The sequence below is a fragment of the Cimex lectularius genome, unplaced genomic scaffold (assembly GCF_000648675.2).
Source record: "Cimex lectularius strain Harlan isolate CLEC.00 unplaced genomic scaffold, Clec_2.1 scaffold141, whole genome shotgun sequence".
Lineage (NCBI taxonomy): Eukaryota > Metazoa > Arthropoda > Insecta > Hemiptera > Cimicidae > Cimex > Cimex lectularius.
Genome location: NW_019392838.1, coordinates 1,141,746 through 1,168,201, shown reverse-complemented (window position 1 = coordinate 1,168,201; position 26,456 = coordinate 1,141,746). Strand labels below are relative to the sequence as shown.

Genomic DNA, 26,456 nt, shown 5'->3' with positions numbered 1-26,456 from the left:
GTTACCGCCTGAAGAGGCTAGAGCAAAGCTTGTTGCAACCGTCAAGGCGTTGGTGGGAAGCCCCCTCTTTGTGATGTTCACTTCTATAGGACACACGCAGAGATACAAGGAGGATCCTGAGCTATTGGGATCTCGTCGTGCTCCTGATACTATTCCTGTTCTAGGATCACCAGCGTGGTTGGATCTAAACCTAACCCCTAATGAAGCCATGACAATCCTAGTCGACTTGGGGACGCTAATCTTCACATCTTCTCCTGCCGGTCCACTTCGTATGCTCTTGAGCACAACCTTGGCCATCCTTAAAAAGGGTACGATGTCTGGTGAATTCTGTCGAAAAATGATCGATGGTATAAAAACTGATCTCGGTATAGATGTCACACTGGAAATCGAAGACGTCCGTCAAATCTATCAGGCGTATGGGCAATATACCAGTTCCAGAATTGTACAAAACCTCGTGAGAGACTGGTTGGAATGGACCCCTCCATCTGCACTACGAATCCGCCTTACTCTCCAACAATCAGCAGAAGAAGGGTTAACAGGTCTTACTACGGTGACCAAAACCATCACGACCTACCCTGACTTTCTGTGGGAGCAACTTGCATGTATTCCAGGGTATTCAGGAGAAATCAGAGAGTACTTAAGATGCAAACGCATCATAGGAGACGACAAGTACTATGGTTATAACCGTGACTTGAATGAAGTCAGTATGCGCCATTACAAAAATCTCGCCGGTGCCTCCAATTTTTGTGACGAGACCAAAATAAAAGATAATCAAAATAAAAACGGTACACTCTTTATTGATAAAAAAATAACAATTTGAATTGAACGAAAAATAAACTTTGATGTATGTGTCCAGAATAAAACAATAAAAATTAAAATTTACTTACAAAAAATAAAAAATCTTTCGAGAGGAATAAGAGGAAGGAAGATTCGTTTGAACACGCTCAGCCAATACCCGAACAACAACAACAACAATATCTTTCCTGTCCTTCCTCAACCTTAGGGTCTCCCCACTTGAACATATTATCGTCACAAGGGGTCAGAATGAGAGGCAAAAAAAAAAGGTAAGTAAATGAATAGAAATAAAAATAAAATTAAATTAAATGAAGACATAAATAAAACAATAGTCAAAATAAGAATTCGCCCCACCGCCACGCGCCACTTTTCCTTGAGCCTATATGGCTTCTTACAGCGCCCGAGCGGTCGGTGCAGTAGGACAGAGGAAAAGAAAAGAATAGAAAGGAAAGAAGGAAAAGAGAAGAAGTGGAAGAACAGAAGGAAAAGAAAGAAAGAAAAGAAATGATGAGAAATAAAAATGAACTTAAATAAAATGAAGACATAAATAAAACAATAGTCAAAGTAAGATTCGCCCCATCGCCACGTGCCACCCGGGTCACCGTTCCTTGAGCCTATATGGCTTCTTACAGCGTCCGAGCAGTCGGTGCAGTAGGACAGAGGAAAAGAAAAGAAGGGAAGGGAGAAGAAGCAGAGAAAAAAAATCCTGTTTAAATTCAGCTGGTAATTGCAAGGTTATTAGCCTTCCTCATTTTTCCTCATGGGTGCTTGTATTCTCTTGCCGGGTTCTTTCCGCGTCTTCATCATCCGCAACAGCAGGAAATTCGCTGGCCAACAGCGGGCTTCTATCCATGGGTTGTGTAGCACCCCCGAAGTCTGTCATGCTTCGCAGCTTAATTTTTGCTCTCAGATGCATTTTACACTCCACAGTGCCCGCCCGGTGATCATATTTTGTTCCCGCTCGCGCACAGTTAATGCACCGCACATCCGTCGTTTGGCAATCCTTTGTATTGTGGTTCTAGCGCAGTTGGCACATGTTGGGTCTTTACGTGGGCAGTGCGGGGCTGTGTGCCCGTACGCTTGGCAATTGAAGCACCTGGTGACCTCTAAATGCTCTTTTGCGGCGCAAGACTGGTAATCCAGGAATATTTTGCCTCGGTTGATTACCTTTTTCCATTTTTCCGGGATTACTTCAACTACCCAGGAAACAAAGGGGCTCTGCCCACGAGGAGCTCTGCCATACCTTACCGTGTATAACGGTCGAACTGCTTTTTGGCCCCAGTCACTGCCATAGTCATTGTTGGACAATGACTGTTCTTTTAAATTCGCCGACGTTAGTTCCTTAGGTACTCGTAGTATCAGTGCCCGCGGACTGCGCATGCCTACTGTTCGTGGTTGCAGATTTTGTGCTTGCAATTTAGGGTTGCTCAGGACCGCTTGCATATCTTATTGCTACTCCGCCTTTTGCTGTGCTGCGGATTCCGACAATCTTGATTTTCGTGGTTCTTGGGTTTATCGCTTCTTTGACCCTTTCTAGGAGATCTGTGACTGCTTCCCCTTCAGGCGGGTCGATAAGGATTCACAGAACCCAACCAAGCACCAACTTACTCTGCTGCACTTGGAAACCGCACAAAAAGACGGTGGTGGACAAAAAAAAAAAAAAAAAAAAAAAAAAAAATGCCCCTAACAAAAACATACCGACGCAAGAATTGACACAATTTGCGAGTGAGGATCTCTACGACGCTACGACCACAAACAAAATAGAAACTAAGATCACGATACTAACCATTATCTTGGTCCCAGGAAAACTGGATCGCAGTGCCATTCCGATCTGATCCCTCATGGTGGACACAGGAAGTGGCGGGCCTTCCAAAGAACCTCTGACCCAGAACTGAGAGAAGAGATGCAAAGAGGATAGTCTGTGGCAAAGAATACTTTCCAGCAGGAACTCCGGCAGCAAAAGGACGTCACAGAAAGGTTTCATGGACAAAAGTGATAATGCTGGGGGATTACACACCAAGAGTGCATTACAGAAAATAATTAATCGCCCAGTATTTCCTCCCTGAAGGCCAGATGTTACATAGCTGAGGTTAAACGGAAAACAGTTTCAACGGGTTTCAACGTCATCAATGTCATGAATGTGCTAAGCCAGCGAAGAGGAGCCGATAGAACTGATGGGATGCCCATACCAATGAGCTTTGTAGATATTGAACCAACTCCATTCGCAACACAAATCTACAGTGACTGCAATATTCCACACACGGGTGACAGTTGAAAAGTCACACCCCCATAAAGAAATAATTCAATGCAACCACTGCCAAAGAATATGGACATACAAAAATGTATTGCTACTCGATGTTTTAAGTGTGGGGGTAATCATAAGAGTTTAGACTGCAAAAAAAGCCCTGATGTCCCTGTGGAAGAGAAGGCCTCATACAACAGAACTCGCAGGAGAGGGCATTCTTCTTTTGTACTTCTTAAAGAAAGGGAACTCCTTTGAAATAAAACATAAGTGAAAACAAGTTCTTTTCATGTTTCCCAGTTCGATTCTTCTTCGAGGAATGCAGTCTTTTCATCTTCCTCATCAGAAGTGGGATTCGATGGTATCGAGAATGTGTGAAGTGTGATTGGAAGTCTACGACAGCAAGTCAGGAATGATTTTCGGAGTCGTCCTGACAACGACATCGTTAGCCTGTCTCACAAGGCCCGAGAAGATGACGAACAACTACAGGCATTGTTGCAGAAGATGACATTATCCAATGAATTTATACATTTACCTGAATTCAACTCGAACCTCAAGGACTCAATCCAAAAGCATGGATTAACACTTTTGAGAGTTGCCTAGGTTCACAGAAAACGAGCAGAAGCTCACTCCTTTTGATATTGAGCCGGGCACTGAAAGAAGAATGCCCGCTTCTGCGAGTTCTGGGGTTCGAGGCTCCATCCTTCTTCTCTTCCATAAGTCTTCGTGCACTCTAGGGAACTGCCTTTGAATTAGATTCTGCTGTGAAATATACTTCCATATAAATACATATATTTTTTTACTTTTTTTCTCGTTTTCTGATTTTTATTGTAAACCTTATTATACTGTGTTTCTTTCCCCTTTGTCCCAAGACCATACTACCCCTTGTACCTCTCCTAACAATTTTCCTGTATCTTGCTGTGGCTGCCTTACAACATTGGCTACTTTTTCATAACATAATTTTTAGTGCAATTCTAGTCTTGACAATTGGAAGACAAATTAAATTTAGGCAAACCAATCCCACGAAAAAATTTCAGAACAAAGGATATAAATGTTTTAATGAAAAATGTGAAAATATTAATGAATAAACCTAGAAGAAATCACTTTTAAAATGCTGAGTATGTACAGTCGTTCATATAAAAAATAATGACGTAGAAACAATTTGTCGTGCATGCTGATATTAAAAGTACTCAAATTTATGTACTTGCTTTAAAAAATAATTAAATTAAACTAATTTCACAAACTGTTTTGAAAGTATAAATTCTTTGGTTTTGAAAAACGCATGCAAGAAATACTTTATAATGCAGTATCCCCAGCTGTAGTGGTCAGCGTCATTTTAGAAAGTGACGACAAACTTCTTTTAGGGCTGTTACCCAAGAATGTCATGTTGGTCTCATTAAATAGTTTCCTGAACCTAAAAAAAAGTTAAACATTTTTTATTCATCTTTTAATATCAAGTTGTAAAATACGTGTAGCATTATTCAATAGTTCAATTTTAGCCCTCTTGTGTTTTGAAGATCATTTTTACGAGGGTTCAGAACAGCAGAGATCATATCAACCCTCATGGTGCCAGTGTTTTGGAAAAAAGCCCATTTTTAAGTATGTCGGGTTTGAATACAGGACTTCTGGATTCGGACCAGAGATCTTTACCTTACAGTGATGAGTGCTGTGTCAATGTGTTAACCATTGCAGCCACCGACGACCTCCCTAATGTTTATTTTCTGTTTAAAATTCTAACAAATGTGTTGTAAGAAGAAAAATAGAGCATTTTCATCTATTTTTATTACTGCAAAGGGAAAAATCGTAGTTCAGACTGTTAGGAAAATTTGTGATTTATATGGTGATGATGTTTGTGGAAAAAGCATTGTCATTGGCCTGGTTCAGAATCGGAAATTTTAACTTGGAAGACACAAAGTGCTCTGGTCTTCTTTCAACCGTTGATGATGACTAAATTCAAGCTTTTGTCAAAAATAAATCAGACGCTATGGCATGAAACATCACAGACACTTAACATGATCATCTAAGAGCTGTTGTTCTTAACAGATAGTTGTGCACCAGATAAAGGTTTCTCTGAGGCCTTTCTTTGTCCATATGTCAGCCCGGGGTGGCCTATCCACAGGCAAGTTTTCTTTTTTATCATTTTGTTTAATCTTGAGAGATCGTTAACTTGTTTAATTTTTTATTAATTATTAAATTAAACTGCTAAATAATATTAAAATGAAAATATAAATAATTAATTTTAAAGGAGATAAAAATCAAATACATTTTTCTAATGCCAGATTCCGATTTTCTCCAAGGAGCATCATTTGGTTCAAATGGCAATGGACCCTGAACTGGAGCATCATCATCATCATCATCATCATCGTCGTCGTCTTCCTCTATTTCAGTATTAATGGCATCTGACTTTCTGCAGAAAGACAACAATTAATATTAACAAAAATAGATAAAATAAAAAATAAAAAATTACAACCTGTATTTTTCAAGTTCTCTTTCAAGTTCACTAATTTTGGCTTGGTAATCATTCCTTTCCTTTAAAATTTCTTTTATCTCTTCGGTAGTATATCTAGGCCTATTAGGATCTTCATAATCACAAACATTTTTGGTTTTGATTTCCATTATATCAACCTGCCATATCAAATATTACTGTTAAATTCAGATTATTGAGATCCGTCGGATTTTGTCAGTCTGATGTCAGTACTCAGTCATTAAGTCCCACTGCTGAAGTAAGGCTCCAAGAGACGTCATTTCAGCCCCGAACGCATGCAGTTTTTTAAATCTAAACCCACTCTTAATCACGCTTGAATGCATTCTTTCCTATTTACATATTAGTAGTAGTAAGCTACCACTTACTCAATTGGGTTGGAAAAGTACCCAACATTCCTCCACAACCCATATACATTTATGCTAATAAATACATTCACTTTAAATAGACAAAACAAGATATCTACCAAGTACCACATACAACAAAACAACTTCCTTTATAGTTGAAAAAGTTTTCTTCAAGAATCAGAACAGGGGACTCCAATACTGTCATGTGCTTAAGCACAATTCTCATATTATGCATTCCTACAAACTCTCTATATGAAGTTAAGAAAAAATTTCAATTAAGTGAAGCATATCAACCTTTCCTCTACAGGCCAGACATATGCAAGCTTTGGCCCAAAAGTATTGGTGTGTTAACTGGATGGGCTATTCTTAATTGGGTGAGGATGATCCCTCTTCTACAATTCAGAATCTCTGAGCCCATCAACTGCTCTTGCTTAGTAGAAGTTTTTTTAAATATTTTTTATTGAATTTCCTGCATCAGAGGGCTGGATCACAATTGCCAAGTCCAAAGATGTTCTACAGAGCATAACAAGAGGATTCACAGCAGTCTCAGACAGCAAAATTCAAATTATAAAGAGTAGAAATATGCTATACCTCCGTCAACCACAAATTTATTTTTGTAAATCTTTTCAGGTCCAAATGGCATTAGTGTAGAACTTCCAAATTGTTCATACATATAAACAAATTTAAACATTACGAATGTTTTATTATGATACTTACATTTGATTGTGCTAGATCTTCTTTTTCTTTTTCAGCAATTCCCAAGCGCTGGCGCAATATACTAGTTTCATACTGTTGGTCTTGTAGTTGGGTTAATATATCGGCCCTTTCCTCAATCAGCCTATTCGCTTGGGCCTGACTAGTTCTAATTTTTTTACGTAGCTCTTTGTTTATTGTTGAGAGCCTATCTACTTGATCTAATAGCTAAAAAGAAAAAGTTTAAAAATTGTAAAGAATTTTCTAATTGCACTGAACAGTTCTTGCTAAAACAAAATAATTTGTCAGGAAAATTAACAGAAGGTTAAGAAAATTAAGGAGAAGTCTTAGACACTATACGACATACAGCCAAGGCTAGAAAAACTGGGTCACAAAAACCCGTAGGTATATGTATTGTAAATGGTTTTATACAAATCCTCAAAAAGGGGTTCCATACTTAAATGGTATAAGACTGAAGAGCCTCCAGCCATCTGACTTTCCTTCCGAGATACAGTTAGCGTGTGGAAAATCTTAGACAGGCTCCAACTATCTTCCAAGCTAAGATCCATGCAATCGACTCTGTGCATAGGAGTTGGTAAGAAGAAAATGAAAGGATCTACACACTTTCAGACAGTCAGGGAGCTATAAAGACTCTAACTGGAAAAACTAGTCTTGGAGTACCTAAATTGCCTGATGGTCCTAGGAAAGCTCAACAAGGTATTAGAAGGAAAGAAATTGGAAAAACTTAAGCAATGGATGAAAGCACCAGGTTTTATAAGGCCAGCTAAGAAATTCAAAATCTCTCACAAAACAAAAGGCGAAATAAATCCTCTATCTTTCAGCAAGTACATTTGAGAAAAATTATAGACTTCTATATCAGCCACTCTTAATTACCACATAAAGAAAATGGGCTAAGCTGAGTCAACTCAGTCAAGAGAAATCAGACATCAGCATGTATCCTTTCTGGATGTCAAGCATTAGCCCCGTATACAGTATAGCCGCTTCAGTAAGACAATTTTCAAAACAAAAAAAAAGTGCGCAAAGAGGCATCTAGAAAAGTGTTTAGTTTTGCGGGAAAAATCATAGAATGGTCTAATTCAGAGTAGAATCATAAGTGGATAAAAAGTAGGAAACAAACAAAAAACAAAAGGTTTACTCACACTATCAACTTCGGATGCTTTGGCATTAACCTCACGTTCTTTCATTTTCAATTGCTCGCGCAATTTTTCATTAGATGCTATAGACTTTTGTAATACAGCAATGTCAAGTTCAGGGCTTAAAGGATGTGCTGAAAAAAAAGACAATGTAGTCTATTATTTAATTTATAAAAAATTGTATTCATATAAGAATGGCATTAGATTTCATGTTAAGCACTATACTGGGTGTTGAACCTGCAGTTTAGTCTTTTTCAACATCCTGGTCTATCCTGGTTTATGTATCTTCACTGGGTACCTTTTTTTTTAAATTAGTTTAAACATGCACAATTAATTACTATATATGTAAGTCCTAATTTACTTGATACACTTTGGAAAAGAAACAGAAACCAGAATATTATTACGAAAACATCCAAGTTTTGGAAATTGGATATCTTACAATTATTTACAGAAGGGCTGTCTTGTTTCTCTGCAAGTGATTTTATAAGCTTTCTGTTCTCTTCCTGAAGCCTGTTAATAATTTGAACCATTTCGTGCGATTCTTCCCTCCAGTGTTCTTCAATTTGTTCCAATTCCTTTGAAATACAAAAAAATTTTGTTATTACTTAGAAGTTAACATATAATTGCAGCAGTACACAAACTTATTAAATATTTCCATACAAATCAGCCTGGAACCTGGGTCAGCGCCAGAGTCAGAGTCAGTCAGAACCTGAGTCAATATCAGTTGGGATGAAGACAGATGCAGAAACTGAGAGACAATGACATTCAGTGTCAGTTGAGATGCAATCGGATTCAGTTTGAACCTGAGCCACTGTCAGTTGACATGGAGTCAGAGATAGTCAGAACATGTATCAGTGTGAGTTGAGATGAAGTCAGATTTAGGGTCTGAGTCACTCAGAACATGGGTAGTGTCAGCTGGGATGGTTTCAGATTCAGAGTAAGTGTCAGTTGAGATGGAGTCAGATTCAGAGTCAGTCAGATCCTGAGCCAATGTCGGTAGAGATGTAGTCAGATTTATAGTCAGTCAGTCATAACTGAGTCAGTTTCGATTAGATGGAGTCAAGTCAGTCAGAACCTTAGTCAGTGTCAGACCCTTCTCTTCATTCCACCCTCACAAAAAAGCACAAACTTGTGAAGGGAGATGACCGACCTAACTTGGGAAAGGAAAATGGAGTGAAAAGTGACTAAGCTGAGTCAACTCAGTCAAGAGAAATCAGACATCAGCATGTATCCTTTCTGGATAGATCAGCACTAGCCCCGTATACAGTATAGCCGCTTCAGTAAGACAATTTTCAAAACAAAAAAAAAAGTGCGCAAAGAGGCATCTAGAAAAGTGTTTAGTTTTGCGGGAAAAATCATAATGGACTCCATTCTACAGTGGTACTGCAGAGCAATTAGAACAAGAGACATATGCTGTAGTTCCTTGTCACCTTGTCAGGGCACATGCGCTGATTGATACCCCCTCAATCGAAAGTTAGCCTCAGAGGGATGCAAGTCTCCTGGAGAAGTATGACCAAATTTCACCATTATAAGTAGAATATACAAGTGACTTCAGACCCAGATGCAATCTCTAGAAAAACACTTCGGCAAAACCTTAGGGAGGGCAGGGATGACGCTGGGAATGATACTCGAGCTGGGCAATCGGCCTACTCTGCCCTGGGCCCTCCTGGCCATACTCATCCGGGAAAATCTCCCTGTGTTAGCTAAGTCATCTACCCCGATTTTGTGCTATGTATTGTAAGGGTGTGTTCACTTGGTGGTTGCTCCCGCCGCACTGTAGCATTTACACGGCAGAATTGTATGCGATTTGGCGCGCCCTTGTGGTGATTGGAGACAATGTGTTCTGCCTACCTAGGCTGCACAAACTCCCTCAGCAAGGTTACTGCTGTTCATGACAGGTTTTCCATCGACCCTCTCCTACTGCTGTTGTTGGAGAGAAAACATGAACTGTTGTTTCTCAACAAGCCAGTGGTTGTTGTCTGAGTACCAGGACACATAGGTCTAGAGGATAAAGGGAGGGAAAGCTAAGGCCAGGATGTCCCAACCTCCAGAGTTAACCCCAGCGATCCAGCCCTCTGACACTAAGAATGCAATAAATACATCAATGGGCTGGATTCTTGGAGGAAACGGGGTTATTCTATATGCCTAAATGCCTATGCCTAACCTGTGTCGAGAATGAACATACTTATTAGCATAAATGTGTGATATAAGAGGGTTGATGGTGTAATATCAAGTACCCCATTGACCCTCAATTAGGTTAATTGTATAATATGCGTAAAGGGTGGTGGAATATCGAGTACTCCACCACCCTAATTGAATGAATGGTAGTAAATAGGAGTTAATGTATTTAATAATGAACATGAGTACAAATGGGTTTGAACTGCATACAATGGGTGCTGAATTGACCTAGCTGTTGACAGCACCCCCCCCCAACCGAAACAACATCGGTGACTGGACGGATAAAACTTTCTCTCTCTCACTCTCTCCCTCCCTCTCTTCCTCACTCCTTCTCTCTCTCTGTCATTCTTACTAACAAAAAACTGATAGTATGCATGTCTTCTAATAGACTTAGTTTTGTGTATGTGATATTAATAAATTGTTGCGTTGTAATTTATTTTGTACTTATGTATTTTTTAACACCTCTGTAATCCGAATTTTTCTTCTTCTATCAATGAGAGAGCCACTATATTTGCATTTATTCTCTAAATGCAGAAAAACGCATAGAGCAATGCCAAATACCTTTTTATCTGAGATGAGATCTAATTATGGAGGGGAAAACAAAAAGTCCTTTGCTAATAAGTGTACAGATTGTTAGCAGAAAAAAGAAAAGTTGGCTAACGTTTTCGTTAAACATAGGTTAAACCTCGGTATGAAAAAAATATTTTCAAATGTTAAATGCTAAAGCCTTGAAAGGTCACAAAAGGTGTACCAGGTCATCCATCCACTTTGTTGCGACCGATCGACATCGAATTATCCCGTAGAATCTTTGATAAACAATGACTAATGCCAATGATAATAATGAAAATGCCTTTATTGATTATTCTCTTCTAAATACTCTACTTAAATACAGAACTACTTTCACAATTTTTTTAGACCAAATATTCAAAGAGTATGAAAACAATCCGGTATGTTACTAGGCGTTTAATGTCAATATAACTGCAGAAAATCTATACCATAGTTGTCCATAAATTTTACCTATATTTCAGGTACTTCCTGAAAAAATAATCTACCCTTGACAGAGAAAAAACAACGGTAATCAGACGAAGCAACAAAGATGAAAGCAGGGTAATGGAAGATACAAACTTATATTTTTACTATCTTTATATTATTCCCACACTTCTTTGACCATTTTAAAACTATAAAATCAACAGACGAGAAGAAAATAGTATAACTGAAAAGAACTAAACAAAATATTAAATTCATAATAAACAGATGAATATCAAATACCTATAACCAACAGCTAACAGGTAAAACCATCAGTTCACTGAATTCACACTTTCACTCTGATGAAGGTTCAATTTTTATGAGGCTTATTTTTGTTAAGAAATAAACGAGAAAAGTCTGATTTAATGCAACTTAGACAGGAGAAGATCGTAGTCAAATTTCACAATGTCAGGATTTTAATATGGGCTTTGAGAGACGCAAACTTTGCGAATGCTGTCTAATGAGAACTGCAAGCATGTGCAAAAAATGTATTTTGTGTTTAAAACTGCTTTACACTCCATAAAGCTCGATACAGTTAAAAAAATCTATCTTCCTTTGTATAGACTTGTGGAAGCAAAAGTTTATTTTAAAAAAAAAAACCTTCACCAATAAAAAAGTCTTTTTCTTCCAAAAAGATACTAAAATCCAAAGTTATGTATTTTTCATTTGTTGTTCAGTGGTGGCAATTTCAAATCCTAGAATAATGTAACCTATCTTCTACAGTGATAATTACACCCAGATTATGCCCTTTACTTTTTGCATTTTTTGTAAAGGATGGTTCTCCCCCTCCCCCACACACATCGTTATTATTTCTGGTATGTCCTTTATTCTACCTTAAAGGTAGTAATATTTCATCTAAGAATTTGAGTTGATATACGCTTTCTATACACAAAAATACCGCTATATACAATTTTTTGGGGAAAAAAATACTTAAAATTTTCACTTTACTAATGCCTTTGATTTTTTCGATAATCACCAAAAGCATTTCGATTTGCTTTGATCACCAAAGCATTAAGACTCCACTGATTTGCAGGAATTTTACAGTAGTATACAACCCTGTAAACTATATGTAATCACATAAAGTTTGTCTCCGTTGAGAGATAATGATTTTTGTTTTATTTACACAGACATCACTCAAAATTTGANACGAGAGAGAGAGAGAGAGAGAGAGAGAGAGAGAGAGAGAGAGAGAGAGTGTGTGTGAATGAGTGAGTTAGTGAGTGACAGTGAGAGAGAGGGTAAGCGAGAGAAAGACTAAGAGGGTGAAAGTGAGTGAAGGACAGAAATGAATGAATGAATGGGTGAGTGAGTGATTGAGAAAAAGTAAATGTGTGAGTCAATTGTAAAAGAAAAGTTTATTTAGCATCTAGCCATAATACAATAGCATGGGATTGGTAGATTTGAAATACATCATTTATGAGCGAGTGATGTAGCAAAGAAGGCAAATATTTTTTTTTTCTTTTTAGCAAGAAGCAAAGTTGATATTCGCTGCACCCCAATAAACCCCTGAATACAAATTTTGAGGGGGAAAATTTGTTGTTGTCTTGTTACAAAAAATTTGTATTCGCAGTCCTCAATGGCTCTATTTTTTTTCTCTCAAAAATCACAATATTAGCAATAATTCATGAAACACCTACACTGAACTACAGGGGTTTGGAACTGTATAAACTATAAAATAAAACGTTTAAGGAATTCTAGTTTATTTATTTCTTACTTTTTTCACTTGTAAAGACATAAAAGCCAAACTCCATTGACATAGGCTGAAAGAAGAGAAATTCAGCTTTTCAACGATTGTTATAACCCATTATACTTAGTGGATTGATTGACCAAATTACTTCTTTCAATTAAATTAATATTTTTATTCAGTAAAGTCTTGGTTGAAATGAAATATCTAGTGTCACGAGCGGGATTCGAACCCTCGACCTTCGGCTCGAAAATTCAAAAGATAGTTATAATGTTGGATAAAATCTAAAGGAGTTATTCATTTTTAAATGGAACAACGGAAATCAGCGAGAATAAATAGTGTATCCGGCTAATCGAGCCCCACCCAAAACGTCTATTTTTTGTTTGATATAAAAATTCGTATTTATGGGCTTTGAAGAGTGCATAAAATGAAACCGAATCTTTTTTTAATTTGTTTGGCCTACTTTATTGAAAGCGCCTTTCCGTTTTTGGAACTTATTTAGTATCATTAAGTACAATCCTGCAAATTATTTCCTTATCCTACATTTAAAAAAATAGACTGATATATAATAATAGCCTTAAGTGGTAATTCAACAGACAATGGTTCTTATCAATTGGCCTTATTTTAGGCTTCGAAGCGTTTGTCTTCAGGCAAGACTAGAGTAGATCTAATCTTGGTCTTTTAAGGGGTTAATTTAACAAACAAAACTAGAGCAAGAGAATTTGAATTTTAAAACCTTAAATATCAAAATGAATTTTATGAGTATTTGATAGGATATGCTAGATAGACAAAGTGAGAAAAGTTTACTTACCCCGAAAGGAATTGGTTCTGCCGGTTGAAAGGAAGACGCACAAATGGCCCAGAGGCGACAGTGCTTCGTTTGTGGTGGTAAATCCAACAGATTTTTCAATAAACTACTACAACTACTAAATTTATACCTCGAATTTCCTCTTGGGTAGTTTACCCCCTGCGGGACAAATTTGTATGAGAATGGTTTTAAGAAGAGGGAAACGTACTTAATCCTAAAATTGCAGGGGCAATGCTTACTCGCCCAATTTCAGCATGGTAGAGGCACAGGGATTGCCAACACGCAAATAGCATTCATTTTGAAAATGAAATAAAGCATTTGTAAAGAAAACCACTATAAATCCCAAAAAAATAAGTGATACGGTTACAACAATGTTCGAATAAAATGGAACAGGGAGCGGAAGCAGGGATTAAAGACCACCGTGTTGATCTTGCGAAACTCTAGGTCCCACATCAATTTTCCAAGGTCACATCGATCCATGCAATAGAACACGAGAATATTTTAAAAAAATGATATTAGAGAATAAACATATTCTCAGACAACCTTCAAATGAAAGGTGTAATTGGATCAAGTACGATGTGGGTGGAATGAACAGGCTGACAAAATAACAAAACCAGGAGAAGACTTCAAACCCGTTGGACCCCGACCGCAATTGACACGATAGAAAACATGCCGAAAACATAAATGAACAAATGGATGGAGAAAGAAATGACGCACCAGATGAATTCACCAGGTGCGAAACAACCAAAAAAGTTTCTCAACATCACGGCCAGGAAAACAAAAATCTACCTTTCTCTCAACATTCAGGAATTTAAGGCTAATAATAGACCTTTATACTGGCCATCGATCATTTAATTACCACCTTAAAATTGGAGGAAACTGAGGCAGAAACGACAACGTTCCCTTGTAGGACGCCGTCTTGTATTGAACTAATAACTTGCTGAAAGAAAAACTATTTTGTTTTGCTATTGTCCTTGATGTTATATAGACTTACGACAAGGTATGGGATGAAGTACTTATCAGTAAACTAAGAGGGATGTCACTAAATGTATGTAGAATTACACCTTACTTAACTGACATTTTAGAGCCAAACAATAAGATCTATTTATGTAAGGTTTTGGTTGAAATGAAAAAGTTAGTGTCACGAGTGGGATTCGAACCCACGACCTTCGGCTAAATACGCCGCTGCTCTAACCATTTGAGCTATCGTGACTTTGATCAAATCGGACACCAACCCCCATTACAACCTACAACCTTTCAAATCCCGCTCGTGACAATAACTTTTTCATTTCAACCAAAACCTTACATAAAAAGGTTAATTAATTGAAAGAAGTAATTTGGTCAATAGACCACGAAATATAATGGAATTAATAAGATGTATATTCAGAACTAAGAAAAGTAAATGCGGGAATGCCCCAAGGGAGCATACTAGGTCCAATACTTTACTTGCTATACACCAATGATTTATGGAAAATTAATGTCGTAAAAATTGCTACGTTCTTCCAACAAAATCAGTGGACAAAAATAGAGAATCAAGGTCTCTCAGGTCAAATCGGTATATAAAACTATCACAGGGACCATATTTCATCTAGGTATGACCTTAGATGCCAAGCTGAGCTGGGCAAAGCACGTGAAAAAGTACATAAGAGGGCTTTTTCGGTAATTGCTTGTTTACGTACAGTGGAGTGCAAAACATCAACATGTGCATCCAAAGGAAACCACCACAAGAAGTCAAAATGAACATAAAACTCGAAGTCAATTAGAAATAAAAATTATTGTACAATGTTGATTCTGTTGGTCTTTAACTATTCAGTCACTAGTGAAAATTTTGTCAGATTCTGACAGAGATCTTACAAATGGGAAATCCCTAGTTAAAAAATAAAAAAATTTCTGTCACGTTTAATATTTCTAATCTTAGTTCGAACGCATGTCAAACATGTTCTGAGAAGTAAATTTAAATACGGTTGGTTTTATCTTTTGTACTTTATTTTCGTTTACGTTGAACTGATCGAAACACTAGCCAAAAGGAGCCAACCTACGTAAAAATCAACACAATCCACTGATGATGACGAGAACCAGATGTTTATAGTGACTCAACTAACAGGAAAAAACCATATTAGCCAGCGTCAGGATTATAAGCAGGGAGTTGCAAGACGCCAACACATATTTCCCCGAATTTTGTCTAAATCTAACGGGAACTAAATTCAAGAGTTAAGTCTTCAAGCCTTCTTCACACTATAAATGTGATAGTAATAATCATAAATTCGACAAATATATAAAATGTTTGTAATTTACAACTACAAAAAAGAGAAAAGTAATGTCAAAATCAACAGGGCGAACAAATCGGACTTGTTGATGCGGTTAGACACAATAAGCCCCCAGAGAAAAGGGAAGATCCAATAGATTCAATTTATAATCCCTTTGACAATTGCGCAATTTTAAATATAATCTACATAAAAGTGACAAGGAAATAATTCAATTCAAAAGCACTAATAAATAGGTAGAATAGAAAAAATCTTAAAAATTAAGTTTTTATCCTTTTCTACAATACTACATTCAAAGTTTTGTCATAATTTCCACCATAGCCCTCCTACAATGAAAATTTGCATGGAAGGTACAGGTTGTGCCAGTTCAAATTGCTCCACCTCGTAACTTCCATGCAAATTTGAATTGGGGGGGGATGGTGAAAATTATAACAACACTTCAAAAGAAAAATACAAAATTGAATAAAAACTCAATTTCAAAAAGTAAAAAATAGCATAAAAAGATTCTTGTGATGCAATGCCATTAAAAAAAAAACATACCAAACAAAATTGTATGGAAAATGTCATTTATTAAAATTCTGTTGTATTTAGTAGGTTTTTGTTTTAAAGTTAGTTTTCAATGTTTTAATTTGTTTATAACATGCACAAATATTTAACGTACATGCAAAACCTGGAAAAAAAAATATCTCCAGAATTTTGTATTGTTTACCATTTGCAATCAACTTTTTATCCCTTTTTATAATTTTCTTTCCAAGTTTTGTCAGAATTTTTCACCATAGCCTAAATTCAAATTTGCTTGGAAGGTAAAGGTTATCCAATTTGAAATTTTCGAAAACAGGTCATTCCACCATCGTATATTAAAATATTTGTTTATGTTTAAACAAGTAAAACATTGAAAACTAAGCAATAATACATTAAAACCAAGACCTACTTAATACCTCATCCTAATCAATTCCATTTTCCATGCAATTTTGTCTAGTGAGTTTTCTTCATTGATGACATTATATCACAAGAATCTATACTATTGATTACTTTTTTTGAATTAAACTGTTTTCTTTATTTTGTAATTTTCCTTTCAAGTTTTGTCAGAATTTTTCACCATAGCCCCCCCCAAATTCAAATTTGGTTGGAAGGTAAAGGTTATCCAATTTGAAATTTTTAAAAACAGGTCATTCCACCAATGTATATTAAAATATTTATTTATGTTTAAACAAGTAAAACAGTGAAAACTAAGCAATAATACATTAAAACCAAAACCTACTTAATACCTCATCCTAATCAATTCCATTTTCCATGCAATTTTGTCTAGTGAGTTTTCTTCATTGATGACATTGTATCACAAGAAGAATATTGATTACTTTTTGAATTAAATTGTTTTCTTTGTTTTGTAATTTTCCTTTAGAATTGTTCACCATAGCCCTACCCTAAAGTCAAATTTGCATGGAAGGTGCAGGTTGTGCAATTTCAATTTTCACAGTTCTTTCCACCAATGCATATTAACTGTTTATTTATGATGGAAAACAAATATTAGGCTTATTTTGAACGAATTGGGTGATATGTATCAACAGGGCGGAACGATACAAATCGTGATGTCATATGTCGGTGGCATATGGTACCGGTTTGGTACAAAAATTCTTGTTATATGTCAAAATCGAGTACCTTTTCGAAACGTTGACGTTCTGCCGCTTTTTCTAATTTGTCCCTCTCCAGCCTGGCGACCACGCTGTCTCTGTCCTGTATTATTTTTTTAAGATTGACGATTTTCACCGTCTGGTCCTCGAGCCTCTCCAACATGGTGACTACCTTGCCCATGATGTTGTTGATCGGATCTGCCCCGTACATGTCAATAATGGGGCGGAATTCTTTGGCGAAGTCGGTGACGATGTCGTAGACGTCCATAACTGAGATTTCGTCGTAATCATCCATTTTGTCACGACTGTCCCAAGCCATGAAACGAAACCCGGCGCCCGACGAGCGGTAAAGGGAAAATAAACCTTCGCGGACCGTCGGGAGAAAGGTTGATAATCAGTTAACTGACGAGAGAAGCCCTTAACACTATATCCGTAGGGCTAGACCGGCTCGACGAGTATAACTACACACGACTCAATACCTGCTTCGCCCCCTTCATCGATTCTCGTCCCTCCCCTCGCAAAAGGGCGCAGACAGTCAACCACCAGCCGACTATAACCTTTCTCTATCAGAATCAGTCATGAAAGAACTGACAAAGTCGATCGTTCATTCATCAAATCAGACAAAATTATCTCGTTATTTACCAAACATATAAATCCGACTTTATTTCAGTTTAATCACGGTAAGTAATTTTTAAAAAAACGTCGTTGCAGTTAACAGGTGAAACGATTCATGAACTAGAACGAACGGAATCGGATCCTGCCTGAATTGGTCTTCGTTCTAGTGAACAGTCCATCTCTTATCGCGCCGTTTCACCTAGTCATCAGTAATTCATGCGCTTCTTCCAAAAGGCATTTTTTATTTTATTTTTTCATTCTTTCTTCGCATAAGAATTTTCTTCTAAGATGCAGTCTGGTGTGATGTAGGTTTCAGAAAAACATTTTCTTTATCGTGCCAACGTTTCGATCTTTATTGAGATCATCTTCAGGGCCTGGGATTTATAAACATTGTTTTCATTTAACAAATACATGTAGGATGTGGAAAAAAGTGAATTTATGCAATGCTAATCTTTTTTAAAAATTCAATCAAAGTATTTCTACTACTACGCAGAAAACAAACACTTTGAGTGAGTAGAAATACTTTGATTGAATATAAAAAATATTTTTTTGCATTGTATAAATTCACTTTTTTCCACATCCTACATGTATTTGTTAAATTTAAACAATGTTTGTAAATCCCAGGCCCTGAAGATGATCTCAATAAAGATCGAAACGTTCGCACACCTACATCACACCAGACCGCATCTCACAATTTCCGAATAATCATCGATTAACGGTCATTAATCACCACACATTTTCTTCTAATATAAAATAATGGAAAAGTCCTCTCTTATTTCTTCAGAAAAATCGACTTTTATCTAAACTAATTAAATGTAAAGTGAACACGAGCTATCGTGACAAGTTGTTAGAGCAGCGGCGTATTGAGTCGTGGGTTAGAATCCCGCTCGTGACACTAACTTTTTCATCTCAACCAAGACCTTACATACGATGAATAATTAATTGAAATAATTAACATGGTCAATTAGACCACTAAACATAAATGGATTTTATCTAAACTTTAATACTGCGATATAAATTGCACAAAAGTGCATAGAGATATTTGTAATTTCTTCGTATTCTATTAATTTTCATTAAATTAACCGATATATTCTTGTTAGTTGGATAAAACAAAATAGACAGTGCAAACCAAAAACAAAAAAATTGTTAATCCTCAATTTTAATACTAATATAATTATAATTTCTCAGAGCGTGGTCTCCCTGGGCTTTAGCACGATTCCGAGAAACTTGAAGTGCCAATAGTAGTGGTATTGGAGTAGTGGTATCCTGGTAGTGGATCTCAGCGCATTACGACGGTAAGGGAGGATAGAAATACTGTCATTGCTGCCCTTTCCAGAATGCCCATCAGATCCTAAATGAAGTACAAGATGTTTTGGCAAGGCCTTTATCAATACAAACGATTCGTAACCGTTGGCCTCACATCGTTTGCCCTTTTGCAGCAACAGCCCGCCACCACAACTCAGGAGAAAATGGTGCGTTATGTTTACTGATGCGTCTCTTTTCTGTCTGTATAGTGCATAAGAAACGAACTCACTCATCTCGAATCATTTGTGTTGATAACTTTTACTAATTCCATGAGCTTTATTTTTAGATAAGTGCTCTCCCATGTTTACTATATACAAAAAAACAGCTAGGGCCTCAAGATTTAACTTTGAAGCATCACCTTGATCACTCTATTTTTTAAAAAGATTTGTCCTTCTCTGTATAATTGAAAGATGCCAAATCGTATAAATTATACTAGCTCCATGAGCTTTATTTTTAGAGGTGTACTCCCCAATGTCCGCAATATACCAAGAAAACAGCAGTGGAGTCAAGATTTCAACTGGAAGAATCCCCTCGATCACTGGAATTTCTTTAGATTTGTTGTTTCTCATACAATTTCTATCGAAGTTTCTCTTGAGAAATTTTGTAGAATGCTCTCTTAAATTTGTTAAATACTGCCATCCATGGTCTGATGATGAGCGATCTACAAATACTCAAGTGGTTTGGCTAACATTTCTAGAAAAGACCCCAACTGCTTCAAAACTTCGCGTTCCAGCTCATTCAATTTACGCACTTTATGTCAAAGTGGTGCAATATTTAATAAGGCAACCAGAGGTTTTTTAATTAAGAAGCTTGACTTGAATCATTTTATTCTTTTGAGTGAGTATCGGGGGTTCCATGTCTTTTGTCGATGTAAAGTCCCAAATAGTGGGCATTTGTTGCTGGTAGAGGAACAGAGTTGTAGTAGAACTAAAAAGAGTTGATTTGGTTTCGTTGAGCTTGATCCTCCATTTCTAGAACCTTCCAAACAGAAATGGTCTTGGAGGTTTCTTAAGGTCTGGGTCAGCTAAAAGTATCGCTATAAATTTAGAGTATTTTAACGATGCCTTCGAACACGTGTGTCACTCCACTCATTGCTTATCAATTTCACATTATTTTACACTCAAGCCGTTTTCCTCCGCAAATTTTCTGTTATTGCTTGTTTCTATTAATCGAAAGTTTTATTGGTTCAATCTAGATTTGTGTGATCAGTTGTTCAGCTTAATTGTTTGTACATGGGAGAGATTCGCTTCAGACTATCCCCTAATAACCAATTAATCTTCACTGCAAACTTTCCGTCTGCACTTTATAAAAACATCAATTACATTTATCTACCTATGATATTGTAAACAATCTTACAGCCACGCAATTAATTTTTTGTTCTTTAATCGTACGAGTCACGTGCTTTATCTGTTTTCTTAACGATATTTCCCAAAACATTATTATTTTATTGGCCGATTCATCGCTGTTAACGTACAGTAACACTAGCTCAAACGAAATCGTGATCAATTAAAATAAATAATTGGATAAACAATAAAAAACATGAACTTGGTATCGATCAGTTAATATTGGTACGTCCGATCTCGCTGTAGGTCAGTAGTTAATAGTGAATGAGAAAATCGTAAACGTACAGATCCAAGGCAAAAAACGAATTATTGTTGCAAATAATTATTGCTAGGCGTGTTAGGGCTAGAATGGTTGTATGACTGCTGACTGGACACTGCATACGCCTGAGGCACATATAACTCGAAGCACCAGAAACAAGCTGTGCAGTTATTGCCCAGAGAAGGATCAGCGGAACATGTTCTCCTTGGAGAGGAAAATCAAACTTAAAAGTACGGGAGTCTTTGACGAAGTTTTGGGGTCTGATAAAAAGCCGTAAGCTTATCTCTAGATCTATAGAGAAGAGCTCTAGATAGTAATGGAGATTGCACAATAGACCAATATTGTTTGCGGTGTGTAAGATCGAAAAGATGCCGACTCTTTTTAATCTTAACCTTTAGCAGTAGGGTTGAATGGAGCTTGGTGTAGAACTTGTGGAAGCGAGGAACAGTTCATTTGCAGAAGGAATGTCGAGGTTGTTGTGGATAGTGAGGTTAATGGTGTAGTAAAGACCATCGCAGAAACTATCGGCAGAACTTATAAACCTTGTATGTGTTAAGATTAGAATGATAGTAGGACTGCTAGCTGGGTACTGCAGACACCGGAGGCATATTCATAATTCCGAGTAGCAGAAACAAGCCTGTGCAGATATTGCAAGGAAGAAGCAACAGCTCAACATGAGCAAGGCTCAGGTCAGGTTTAGGTTCCAAGATGCGAAGGCAGCATGAAAAGCCAAGACCTGACGGATACCTTGACAAAGCTTTTCTATTATGCCCAGACGCTATTTTTAGTTATTATAATTACCATTCTAAGCTGCACACCCAGACTACCACAACAAAACATATATATGCACGATGAGGACAAAAATCGATTGACTTCTTTCTATGGGATAAATATCCTTTTCTTTAAGTCATTGGGAGTATCTGATTCCAATGGGTACATCAAGATGCCAATAGATACATGGCTCTACACGAATTTGAATCAGTAAATTCCGAGTATCGCTTCTACACTTCCTTTCCATGGGTTTTGTTTGTACCCTTCACACCCGAAGCTGATATGGGTGGCTGTTTCTTCCTCGTTATTGCATAACCTACAAATGGGGTCAACGTTGAATATAGCCATGTTATGTATTTGTTTCTCAGATGCCAGTGACCAGTCGTCCTATCGTTCTTCGGCGTTTATACCTCCCTAACTTTAGCAATGAGTTTGCCAGTCTTGCTGCGGGTTGTTTTAGTATATATTTTGTGTCTGTCGCCCCTAGAGTTTATACACTTCTACTTTTGTCTTTTTTCTGTAATGGAGGGTTTTGTATTTGTTTTTGTTTTCCCAAGAATAGGTTCAGGGCCCATATAAGGTCTTGCAGATCCCCCTTTGACCAGTGTGTCCGCTTTTTCGTTACCCAAAGTTTCCTTGTGTCTTGGTACCCAAGATATCATCAGGTGTTTCCTCAGGTTTTGGAGATTTTGAATGCATTCACTGACTATTTTTGGAACGATATTTTGCATATTAATACTTTAATAGCTGCTTGGCTATCCGATGTTATGAGGTTCTTTTGCCAGTGTAACCTCTTTTATGATTGCACAAACGTTGGTGGTATGTATTTCAGCTTGAAAGACCGAGGTGTAATGTCCTAATGAGTTTGATTGGTTCAGAAGGCTAAGAAGAGACCTATTATACTTTCGGCCGGCTAAAGTCTAAATGATTCTAACTTGTTGAAATTTAAAAACACTCCGTCCCTATCACATTAGAATAGATTGTAAAAGAAAGATTAACTTCGTTTATTTTTGGATAAAGCCAATATCATTTTTAAAAAATTATTTCCCTTCTCAAGATAGTGTTGCCCAGTGTTACAACGTTATTTAACGCGCTATCTTAAGAGGGAAAGATAATTTTTTAACGTGGAAATTCAGACAACATTCCATAAAAAAAAAAATTTTGTCTAGTCGAAAGGCAATTCGAGAAACATTTTTTTAAATAATTAAGTAATCTATTTGAAGCCTGTAATATCAAAGTACATATTAAGGGTGAGGAGGTCTCAAGGCTATCGTCGTTTAAGGCGACATGGCGGGTTCTCAGGATGGGAAAGTTTAGATAAGTCTGGACAGTAGGGTTAAGATGTATCGAGAACTTGGTTGGGAACTTTTAGAAGCGTTGACAAAAGGAATGTCGAGGTCGTTGAGGAGTAATAAGAACCATCACAGAAACTATCGGCAGAACTGCTAACCCCAGGAAGTGTTGTTAGTAGGACTTCTGATTGGAGACTGCAAACTCCGGAGGCATACTCGGAGTGTCAGAACAAGCCTATGCAGATATTACCAGGAAGAAGAAACAGCGGATGATCTCCTTTTGTAGGAAACCAAGCCTTAGGTTCTGTTAAAAAAAACCTCAAGCTTAACGACGGTATCTAGATAATAATGGAGATTGCACAATAGACCAATATTGGTTGCGGTGCATAAGGTCGAAAAGATGCCAACTCTTTCTAATCTTAATCTTTAGCAGTAGGGTTGAATGGAGCTTGGTGTGGAACTAGTGGAAGCGAGGATCAGTTCATTGACAAAAGGAATCTTGAGGTCGTTGTAAATAGTGAGATTAATGAGTTGAGTTGGATCCTAAAATTTCGTAGACGTCCAGGATATGTTGTTGTCTCTTAAGTCTTGTAAGGAAATTCCACATCACTCTGTTGTCTAGGTATAGTCCTAAGTATCTGACTTGAGTGGAAGTTGGTAGCTCCTTGCTGCAGTTCATGTAAGGTACACTGTGAACATTTTTCCTAATTCAGTCATGTCCTCCATTTTTGGCAGCAGTTTTTGATAAGGTATGTTAAGGATGTTAGAGGTTGCTTGGATGGGATTTGTGTTAGAAGACCGAATTGTGCGTCGTCTGCATCGTGTTTGGATGTATAGAAAAGTCAACAGTGTTAATGGTATGCAGGATGGGATCAAGAATGCACCCTTATGGGACGCCGGGAATCGGTCTGATATCTAACATGAGTATTTGTTGCTCACTCTGAAGCAGCCGTCAGTTAAATAGGATTCCAGGTTAACCTAAGTAAGCAAAATTTTCCAAATGCAGCAAATCTCCAAAATTTATATATTCACTCTATTTCGGTATTAACATTACTTCCAGAGCAATTTTATATGATAGTTTAATAACCGGATCTCTGGAGTTTGTCGATTGATAAATCAGTTATTTGAACGTCCCTGATCATCCTAATCCGCCTATTCGCCTGTCGAGCCTAGCATTTGGAGAAGAATGTGTAATTTACACGTCAACCTTTCTTGAATCGAGGCTATTGACCAAAATAGACTCCTCTCTTCGACAGAATTGAACTTTGAGATTCAAGTATCACGTAAGACTATAAATTACACTGTATCACATGATCAAAATAAATTGTACAAGTTTAAAAATAAAATACAACATATTTTCATTCTTAGACCAACGCAGTAAAACAATTTTATCATCTCGAATTAACTACTTATCTAGCCCCAAATTCGAGTAATAAATTTAAGCCATGTTGATTTTTTTTTACTAAAGAATAAATAAATTACTGTTTACTTTATGCTTTTACAGTTTACTTGTAAAAAGATAAGATCGGCATTCATTTATCGGTTAAAATTGCATTTTTCAATTTTAAATTGTTTTGGATCACAGAAGACTTCGGAAAGAGCAGCTTACCCTCAGGTATGAGGCGGGGTTCTTCGCCAAACCGGGACATGAACTTTAGGTTGAGATTCTTAGATGCCAGGACAGCAGAATATACGCCTTCTGACCCGGACGCGACCCCTGGAAATACTCTATGGGAAAACACTGGGTACTCGAGCTGGGCAACCGGCCGACCCCGCCCTGGGTCCTTCCGGCTTTTCTCGTCCAAATCGTCTATTCCATCTTTCTATTACCTAGCTAAGTTATTGGAACATAGATCGAGGTATGCCGGTTTTCGTCTCATCTTTAAAGAGGATCTAAAACTAGCGCGATTTGGCACTTGCTTGGGGTAATTCGAGACGATGCGATAACCATTTGCGACCATCATGTAGAATAACTGTGCTCCTCCACTATTAGCACACTGTGGCCCTTCTTAGGGTAGTTGTGAAGCTGTTGAGCACCGAGACTTTTGGGCTGTGTGTAGTGCACTGTCGATGAGCCTGATGATGGATGAGAGAAGCTTGTGTTGATGTCGAGAACGCAGGGCCTCGGCCAACTCGGCTGTCAAGTAAGCGATAAGTCTTTGCTGTTGACAGGACCCTGCTACTTTTGTGTTGGCTGGTTACTCTATTAGTGGATGTGAAAACTTGTCGTCGAATCTGTCCTCTGACTTAAGGCTTTTTTGGATAGTTCACCAATCCAAACGGCAAGCAACGAAAACCTAATGATTAATTTTTAGTGGGGTGGCTAAGTCCGATTATTGCTTCTTTTAGGGTTAATTTTTTTTATTCCTTTTAGTAGCAACCTATCGATAAATATCTCTTGATATCCATTATTTTTAGTTAAGGTTTTAATTGTTTGTAATTCTTTTTATAAATAGCAGTGTTAATGAGATACCTGTGCTGATGTCCAGAACGGATGACCTCGGGCAGCTGTTAGCCAATTCGGCAGTTGAGTAAGCGATAATTGTGAGCTGTTACTTTTGTGTTGGCTGATTGCTCCATTAGTGGCTGTGAAAATTTGTCGAGAATCTGACCTGATGCATGTTCATTGACTGCTGGGTGCCGGAAGAATTGTAGTCATTCTTTGTGGGGTTTAGGAAACCACCAAGGAAGGTAGTCACCACATAGTATTTTGCGTCCTTCAGGTAGGAGCCCCCCGCTGTTCTTCCATCGGAGAAATTCATTTTGGAAGGAGGGTCGGGACCAAATTAAGGATCGCTGAGAACCGATTCCGCCCCAGACCTTCCATTGATGAGTGCAGAGTCAATTTTTTTCAATTGCAGTCACCGGCCCCCTTAGGTGTCATTAAAAAAGTCCAAAGGCAACGGTGGGAATCGAACCTACACCGCGGGATCTACTAGCCGTGAGTCTGACGCCTTAACCACTCGGCGGTTCCCTTCCTCCACTATTAGTACACCATGGCCTTTCTCACGATCGTTGTGGAGCTGAAGAGCGCCGATGCTCTTGGCTGTGTGCAGGGTCTCTAGCAGTTATGAGTTAAGTTGGCTGTTAAATGAGCTGTACTACCTGTTGATACGATCCTGGAGATCAGAATCGAAGTAGTGTGACCTCTCATCCGATTGATACCCTGTTTAAATAGAGATGGAGTACGGTTCATTAAACCGATCGGCACTTAATCACTTCACTGGGTCCGTCTATTCCCGCTGGTTTACCAGTGTTTCGGTTTCACGCTACCATCCGTGAGGTTCAGCAAAGTGATCAGTGACATTCGTTCAACATGTGTTCATGTTCGTTCATAAAGTTAAAATAAATCAAATTTGTTAAAAAAATTTAAATGTGGTTACTTTTTGAATAGTTTGTCCTTTGTGTTTTCTTCAAATGTGCTTTATGTAACGGCATCAACGAGCAAATATACACTAAATTGTTTGTAATTTGTCAATGTTTGAACTTCTCGAAATCCCATTTGTTGAAGACTGCAGAGCGTGCTGTGGTCGCTCCTTTGTCTAAAAAGACCATGAGTTCAAACCG

General features: G+C 37.6%; 1 protein-coding gene across 2 annotated transcripts; it reads right to left on the bottom strand.

The window, feature by feature from the left end:
- Positions 1 to 3,436: 3,436 nt before the first annotated feature.
- Positions 3,437 to 17,828, bottom strand: LOC106672888 (RILP-like protein homolog). 2 transcript variants are annotated; one of them, XM_024228604.1, is made up of 8 exons: positions 13,649 to 13,931; positions 13,413 to 13,568; positions 8,153 to 8,288; positions 7,720 to 7,847; positions 6,584 to 6,787; positions 5,508 to 5,662; positions 5,301 to 5,444; positions 3,437 to 4,451 (listed from the first exon to the last, which is right to left on the bottom strand). In XM_024228604.1, the coding sequence occupies exons 1-8, from the start codon at positions 13,700 to 13,702 to the stop codon at positions 4,334 to 4,336; spliced, it is 1,095 nt and encodes a 364-aa protein (XP_024084372.1). In that variant the 5' UTR covers positions 13,703 to 13,931; the 3' UTR covers positions 3,437 to 4,333. The 2 variants fall into 2 exon arrangements, with proteins under 2 accessions (XP_024084372.1, XP_014260167.1); XM_014404681.2 differs by lacking the exons at positions 13,413 to 13,568; positions 13,649 to 13,931 and adding an exon at positions 17,333 to 17,828.
- Positions 17,829 to 26,456: the final 8,628 nt, after the last annotated feature.

Excerpts from the sequence above, each read along its gene's own strand:
- LOC106672888 (XM_014404681.2), bottom strand. The coding sequence starts at position 17,623 with ATGGCTTGGGACAGTCGTGACAAAATGGATGATTACGACGAAATCTCA. Across the intron at positions 8,289-17,332 it reads AACGTCAACGTTTCGAAAAG|GAATTGGAACAAATTGAAGA; the intron begins GTACTCGATTTT and ends TGTATTTCAAAG. Across the intron at positions 5,445-5,507 it reads AGAGAACTTGAAAAATACAG|AAAGTCAGATGCCATTAATA; the intron begins GTTGTAATTTTT and ends GTCTTTCTGCAG.